We start from the raw sequence: 8503 nt of genomic DNA on the forward strand, positions 1-8503 counted from the left end.
GAGCTTGCAGTGGGGTGGGGGGCATCAGAATGAGCCATGAGAACAGAGCATAGAAATTGGGGCAAACACTAGGGCTGGACGATATATTGTCTAAAACCGGTTTGAAGTCTGTAACATAATATTGGTTTCATAATTTTTGACCTGACAAAATACTGCAAATTGTGATATGTGTGTGTGTTCTATGCAGAAATCAATGTGGGGGAAATTGTGAAGCCAACCAATGTCTCTACATAGTTCCATCCTTGTTTCAGACATTGTGGCATATAGTTGTACCTCGGCTCCCAAACACCTTGGGAGTTCAACGTTCCGGCTCCCAAACGATCGAAAAACAGAAGTGAGTGTTCTAGTTTTTGAACGTTCTTTTGGAAGCTGAACATCTGTCAGAGCTTCCGCTGCTTCCAATTGGCTGCAGGAGCTTCCTGCAGCCAATCAGAAGCCACGCTTTGCTTTTGGAAGTCAAATGGACTTCTGGAACGGATTTTGTTCGACTTCCAAGGTAAGACTGTATCACGGTGTTTAGCTCATGATATATGTTGAAAACCAGCGATCGCCCAACCCTAGCGAAAACATATTCTCAAAGCTTGGTTGGCAGTGAAGGAGAACCCCCGCCCCCGGACTTAAAATTGTGTGATTAACCATCTGGGTTATTTCCTTGTTTCTTTCAGGCTGCGATGGAGGATTTCCTTACCTCATTGCTGGCAAATACGCTCAGGATTTTGGTGTGGTTGAGGAGGACTGTTTCCCTTACACAGCCAGAGATTCGCCCTGCACTTTTAAGAGCAACTGCTACCACTACTATGCCACCAACTACCACTATGTTGGCGGCTTTTACGGAGGGTGCAATGCAGCGCTGATGGAACTTGAACTTCTTACGCACGGGCCTATGGCTGTTGCCTTTGAAGTGTATAGTGACTTCCTGCATTACCAAGGGGGGATCTACCACCACACGGGCCTGATGGATCCTTTCAACCCTTTCGAGCTGACCAACCATGCTGTCTTGCTCGTCGGCTACGGCAGCGACCCAGCCACCGGCGAGAAGTTCTGGATAGTGAAGAACAGCTGGGGAGAAGGCTGGGGCGAGGGGGGTTATTTCAGGATCCGTAGAGGCACTGACGAATGTGCGATAGAGAGCATCGCCGTGGCCGCCACGCCTATCCCCAAAATGTAGCCGCGGTACTTTTCGGCCGATACCTTCCCAGGAAGCAATGGTGTCCGTCCTAAAAAAAAGTAACAAATCATGGTGCGCTTCACGGCAGTTTGCTTTGGCAGCTTAAGAAAATGAGCTTTAATGAAAAACATTCAGGCGTGGGGAATTGAAATTGAAAGGATGCTAAATGAGGGCCATTGAGGCGTCGTGGATGGAGCAAGCTGGTGCCTTACCGATGTTTTGGACTACAATTCCCATCATCCCTGGTCATGGACAATGCCGGCTGGGAGTTGTAGTGCAAAATATCTGGAGGGAACCAGCTTGGGCAAGACTAGACCTAAGACCAGGTGGGATTCAAGTAGCTGATCAGTCGCGAAGTTTGCTTGGTGGCCTTTGTGAACCACTGACTCAATTTTGCATTTATCACTAAAACTCAGCAGCCATTTTGTGTGCTTGGGTGGATAGCAAGGATTGGGAGCCATGGTTTGGAGCAGGCTTGCAAACCCATGGTTTGGCATGATGTCGGCGCTGGGGATGTGGGAGAACTGTTATTACAAGTGTTCCATCTTTGGAAGCCACTATATCATGAAGGAGAAGTGCTGAGCACATGGGAAATGGAAAACAGGTATGCAGAATGATGATTTAGGGGTACATTTGGAAGATTAAACCATGGTTTGAACTGAGTTTAACTTTTAGCCCTGGGATTGGGACAACCTGTGGCCCTCCAGATATTGTTAGACTTCCATCAGCCCCAGCCAGTACTGTCAATGGTCAGAGATTATAGGAGTTTAACATCAGGAGAGCCGCAGATTCCCATCTCTCTTTTAGCCTTACTTTAACTGAGTTGTTTTGGGTAAAATGGGATGATTCCCTGTGTCTTGCCATCGAGGAAAGATAGGATACAAAGAAGAGCAAGTCTGAGGTTTACAATCTCCAATAAGTACAATATGCAATAGCTGAAGACGTTTGACACATTATTTCCCATCATTTTCTCCTCTAAATTGGACAATCTTTCTGTACTTGCCCTCTGCCGGAAATACTTTTTCACCTCTGTAATTTTATTTTGTGTTTTAAATTACTGTGCCTTACGGGGGAAATGAAGAAATGTGTAAGTAGAAGATGATGCGATTTGTACGACATTTACAATATGATTGCACTGTGATTTTTATTCTTTTTTGAAAAAGGGAATCTCTCCAACTATTCTTTGTATAGCAAAGAAGACAAACCTGGTGCGTGACCTCTCCTGAATGTCGGTGTTCATCTGACATTCATTTTTAATGATGCCCTTTTATTCTGCATGTGGCTTGCTTCGTTTTATGGTTCTCAGTTTTGTACGTGATTCTGAAATAAAGGGAAACCCTCCTCCTGTCGCTGTGGCAGTTCCTTTGGCCCAAGCTGTCTTGCTACCTCTCTCGAATGCTAATGGGAAGCAGGAGAGACCTGAGTCCTCCATCAGGTTTTGGTGAAGTCCACTGCAGTCCCATGTATATGAGGACAGCCTTGCTAGATCGGACTAGAGTTACATCTAGTTTAGCTTTCTGGTGCTGGGGAGGAGCCTCGGGGGGAAATTTGCAAACAAAGAATGAAGAAGAAGAAGAGATAGAGCTGGTAGACAGCTGCCCTGGACACAGAATTGGCCTGCATCTCCATGGACAGCTGTGAGTCCAAAATGACTCCCAGGTTGCGCACCTGGTCCTTCAGGGGCACAGTTGCCCCATTCAGGACCAGGGGGTCCCCCACACCCACCCACCCCCCCGTTCCCACAAATCAGTACTTCTGTCTTGTCAGGATTCAACCTCAATGTTAGCCGCCGCCATCCTCCAACTGCCTCCAGGCACTCACACAAGACCTTCACCACTTTCACTGGTTTTGATTTAAAAGAGAGGTAGAGCTGGGTGTCATCTGCATACTGATGAACACCCAGCCCAAACCCCCTGATGATCTCTCCCAGTGGCTTCATGTAGATTTTAAAAAGCATGGGAGAGAGGATGAAACCCTGAGGCACCCCACAAGTGATAGCCCAGGGGTCTGAACACTCATCCCCCAACACCACTTTCTGGACACGGCCCAGGAGAAAGGAGCGGAACCACTGTATAACAGTGCCCCCAGCTCCCAGCCTCTCTAGACGGTCCAGAAGGCTGTTATGGTCGATGGTGTCAAAGGCCGCTGAGAGATCCAGCAGAACTAGGAAACAGCTCTCACCTTTGTCCCTAGATCATCTACCAGCGCAACCAAGGCAGTTTCAGTCCCATGATAAGGCCTGAATCCCGATGGGAAGGGATCCAAATGGTCTGCATCCTCCGGGAGTGCCTGGAGTTGTTCATCAACCACCTGCTCAGTCACCTTGCCCAAGAATGGAAGATTTGAGACTGGGAGATGGCCATATCAGCTGGGTCCAAATATGTTTTTTTAAGAAGCAGTTTATGACTGCCTTTCAGTGGGGCTGGGAGGGCTCTCTCACAGAGGGAAGCATTCACCACCCTGCAGAGCCCATCGCCCAGCCCTTCCCGGCTCACTTTTATTAGCCAGGATGGGCAAGAATCAAGGAGAAAGGTGGTTGGTTTCACTCGTCCAAGCAGCCTGTCCATATCCTCGGAGGTAACAGATTGGAATTGATCCCATGCAACTTGACTAGACAGGACTCTAGCATTCTTCCGCCCCGGCCCTGCTCCCATGATGGAGTCTACCTCTTTCTGAATCTGATGGACTTTATATGCAAAAAAACCTTTGCAAAACCATTGCAGGAGATCTGGGAGGCCTTATCAGGCCCTGATGGCGCAGGTGATTCCGTTAAATTATGAACCACCTGAAAGAGTCTCCTGTTGCTGTTTTCTGCAGATGCAATAGAGGCGGTGAAGAAGGTTTATTATATTGTATAATTACATTGCATAGGGTGGACCAATGGTCTGATTTGGGTATAAGACAGTTTCATTTGTCCCTAATATGACCGGGCAACTGGTTAAGTTTCATAGTATCCTGTACACTTTTCTGGGAACTTTTGATAAGTCCAAAGTTAGTTCATGGCTATGCATTTGAACTAATGGATTTGTTGCGGCAGGTGCAGCATTTGTGTGTTCCTGAGATTAGCACATGCCTCCCCAAGCAAGTTGAGAGCCTCAGAGCTCTGGCCACCCTGGGAGAACATATTCAAATGTGCAAACTACAGGATCATCCTTCAAAGTTAACATCAACACCTGCTACATAGCTTGAATTGGATAATTAGAACATGGCAAACCAGCCTAAAGGATAAACAATAAATTCATGAGCAAGCGGAGGGTGAGGTGGGTTGCTAAAATAAATCCTTTTCTGGTGCTGTTGCTGCTGCATTAACTACTATAGGGAGGGGGGGTTAAGTAGCTGATTGGGACAGATCTATCTCTACAGTCACCACAGGTTTTCCAGAAGCACCAGGGACTTCTAGAGCACAGGGGAAGAGACTGATAGCCACACCAGCTTGTGTGCCTCAATTGCTGATGATGCCTTTTAAGTGAAAGCATGGGGCATGGGAGATAGGGTCAAGTGCAGGGAAGCAGAATGGTCTTTAGCAGCTGGGAGAGCAGAAGATCCAGGGTAGACTTTGCACCGTGTCTAGGCCCAATGGTGGGCAACTTGTGGCTTTCCAGATGATGCTGGAATCCAGAACCCATCAGCCCCAGCCAGCATACAGAAGTTTGCTTGCTGACCATACAGCTCTTGATAATATCTTACTACCTTGTTGTACAGCAAGAGGACACAGGTGGCGCTTTGGTCTAAACCACCGAGCCTCTTGGGCTTGCCGAACGGAAGGTCAGCAGTTCGAAGTGAGCTCGGTCCCAGCTTCTGCAAACCTAGCAGTTTGAGAGCATACCAGCGCAAGTAGATAAATAGGTACCGCTGTGGCGGGAACATAAATGGCATTTCCATGTGCTCCGGCACTCATCAGTCTTCCGTGCGCCAGTACAGTTTTAGTCATGCTAGCCACATGGCTTGGAAAGCTGTCTGTGGACAAACGCTGGCTCTCTCAGCCTGAGCGCCGCACCCCATAGTCACCTTTGACTGGACTTAACCGTCCAGAGTCCTTTACCTTTACCTATAATAGCAAGGGGACTGTGTTCTTTGGGCTTCAGTTATTCTGAAAAATAGCAAACAAAGAAGAAGACATATTAAGAGAACAAAATGCCAGTGAACTTTTAGCTTTCTTACCACCTGTTCCTCTGCAATTTACTTGGAAGTAGGGAATGGGGGATAAATTGGAACAGGTTATGCTTTCAGTGCAAATCTCCCTCATTTGCTATCCTACAAAATCCACACTGCTTCGGATTCTGCGATGCAATTCTCCAACCCAATATTGCGCCACAAAAACATGAGGCAGTATACATAAAAATGCATTATATTGGTGGAAAATATACAGAAATGCTTTACGTTATTGGAACTTTCTTTCATAAATGTGTATATCAGGCAAAATCACATCCCCCCCCCCAAAAAATGTACATACGCATATATTAGCATAAGTTTGCACTCAGATGTTGGCTTTATGAGGACTTTAAAATAAATTGCAACCTGGTGCAGAAATGTGGGTAACTGGACTGGGAAAATGATAAACTGAAAGGAACTGGAACTGATATATTTGTCCATCTCTCACTTCCAGGGATTCCACTGTGCTCCTGGGGCACCCAAGGAATCATGCATTGAATTGCAGTACTGCTTTAGGTAGTTCTAGTTGCTATGGTTTCTGCAAGATGATGCAATACAATATGTGTGAATAGGGGAATCAAATATTGACTGGGAAGTTCTGCAAGGGGGTTTCCTGTTTTCTTTTGGAGGGCTGTAAAATAACCCTTGGTTATTTTAACCATCAAAAAGAGTTTTCATCTCCATGTGCAAGAAATAGCTGCCAGTGATCTAAGGACCGAAATTTCCATTTCGTATGGGGAAAGGGACATTAACATGATAATATTCTGCCAAGACTCCCTTCCGAATCCCTTCAGTAGGGTCAATTGCTTTGATCTGCTGATGAAATTAAGCATCACTCACACTCTCGCACACAGTCAACTACTCATTCCCCTAGTAGCAGTTTTTTTTCTGGACTGCGACTTAACTCTTTGCTCAACTGTCTGCAAAGCTGCAAGTGCAAGTTTCCTGCAAAGGGTTTGGCATGATGTCCATTAGCACAAATAGAAAATGCCTAAGAGTGCCACCTGGCGAGGCACGGCCTGTCGAGCAAGTTGGGGGAGGCATCTAAGCAGAGCACTATGATACTGTGATTCGACAATCCCGGTCACAGCAAGCGCTCACAAAGAGAGCATCCCTATGCACAAGAAGCTGGCACGAAGCAAGCTGGGGTAAATTAAGTTGGCATAAAGTTGGACCAGATCCAAACTGCCTTTAGCAGCTGGGCTACTTCTGGTTGGTCTGGCCTAAACCTGGCACAAGGGAAAACAAGCTTTTGAAATAGTGTTTAAGCTGCACCACCCTTTTTTCTGGCTTAATTTATGTTGCCAGCTCATATGATCCAGCCTATGTCCCCCTTCTCTCGTCCCACCTCTGCCATGTACCAGAATGCCCCCTTTTTAGGGTCCACACTGACTTAGGATTCACCAGCTTTTGCTCAACTGGCTGGGTCTCAGCTGAGCCAGGACGGGGGCATGGGATATGCTGGTATATCTCCAATGGAGGATGAAGGTGTTAATCCAGTATAGCCTAGCTGCCCCGGGGACTACCCAACTCAGCTGGAGATCTGCTGGATCCTAACCCACTCATTGCAGTGGGTCTTCCTATAGGATTTCTCCCCAAGAGTCACTGCTAGTTGTAAAATTCTGAACTCTGTATTAGAGCAATGCCTTTATTCAGCCAAACTAAATATCACCAGGCTAGAGGAGACTCTTGAGAGGCCCATGGACTGCAAGAAGATCAAACCGATCCATTCTGAAGGAAATCAGCCCTGAGTGCTCACTGGAAGGACAGACCCTGAAGCTGAGGCTCCAATACTTTGGCCACCTCATGAGAAGAGAAGACTCCCTGGAAAAGACCCTGATGTTGGGAAATATTAAGGGCACAAGGAGAAGGGGACGACAGAGGACAAGATGTTTGGACAGTGTTCTCAAAGCTACCAGCATGAGTTTGACCAAACTGCAGGAGGCAGTGGAAGACAGAAGTGCCTGGCGTGCTCTGGTCCATAGGGTCACGAAGAGTTGGACACAACTAAACAACAACAACAAGATTAAATGTGGCAAACCTTTTTCAGCTCAAGGTTTTCTGTTTCAGTGTGAAAGGCCACATCGAAAGGTGTGAAGGACCACATTTGGTTCCCAGTGTTGAGGTTCCTCACCCCTGGTCTAGCAGGTAAACAGAAATCATTGGTGAGGGGGGGAGTTGGAAGTATCTGCAATGTTCATCGGATGCTCACATCTGCTGTTTCATGAGAATCAATGTAGCCAATCTGACACCCAGCCAAATTTCTTTGTGATTGGATGGGGGAATGTAGCAGGGGAAATTGCAGGTCTAGAATTGATTGTGTGCTATTCTTCCTTCTGAGAAAGGTCCGTACAATTTGTAGCCCGGCAAAAGAAGTGGAACCCACTAGATCTGGAAATCACAGTTTGAACCGGGCTTCCAGTTCTGGCTTGAAGACAAGCTATATTTTCAGCCAGAAAATTTGCAATAAGCATTTCTGGAAAGTTACCAGAAGGCCTAAATCAACTTGGATCTAATTTTGCATGTTTGAATTATATTTAGTAAATAAATCTAAAACAGAAACAATGCCTTGTTAATTTTACATGCTGGAAGATGGGAGACCAGCCCCTCCCATAATATTTGATTGATTATATTGGAATGGAAATATTTGATTATTTTTAAAAAGTCAATAAATCATACCTAAGGTAGTTAAAATATTGCATTCAATGCTTTCCTTGGCAATTATGTTATTTAAAAAATACTTGTAAATTATTTAGACTGCAATCCTATACTCAGTTCCCTGGGTGAGTGCCCCACTGGACTTTAAAGGTCTTATATAAAAAAGAAAGATCTGAGTAGACATACGTAGGATATCAATGCTAAAATCTGATATCTTGATAGCATATGCACTTCTTTGACTTTATTTACATTTCTTCCTATATGTGTAAAGATGTAAGGCTGTCATCACGCAGCCCCCATTGGAGGATTTGAAGCACCGTATCCCAATCCTGGATTTGCATGAAGTCCAAGTGGGGGAGGGAAGCAAAAGAGATGGAAATTGTTTTTAATGGCAGCGGGTGGCACTGTGGGTTAAACCACAGAGTCTAAGACTTGCCGATCAGAAGGTCGGTGGTTCGAATCCCCGCAATGGGGTGAGCTCCCGTTGCTCAGTCCCTGCTCCTGCCAACCTAGCAGTTCGAAAGC

General features: G+C 46.1%; 1 protein-coding gene across 1 annotated transcript in view; it reads left to right on the top strand.

The window, feature by feature from the left end:
- The window catches only part of CTSC (cathepsin C), a 29270-nt gene extending 26755 nt beyond the window's left edge, over nucleotides 1–2515 (top strand). The window contains exon 7 of the mRNA XM_083609949.1: nucleotides 666–2515. Coding sequence (XP_083466075.1) covers nucleotides 666–1168 — 503 coding nt within the window. The 3' untranslated portion in view covers nucleotides 1169–2515. The remainder of the gene's footprint in view (nucleotides 1–665) is intronic.
- Nucleotides 2516–8503: the final 5988 nt, after the last annotated feature.

Source organism: Podarcis filfolensis (genome assembly GCF_964270895.1).
Source record: "Podarcis filfolensis genome assembly, chromosome: 4".
Lineage (NCBI taxonomy): Eukaryota > Metazoa > Chordata > Lepidosauria > Squamata > Lacertidae > Podarcis > Podarcis filfolensis.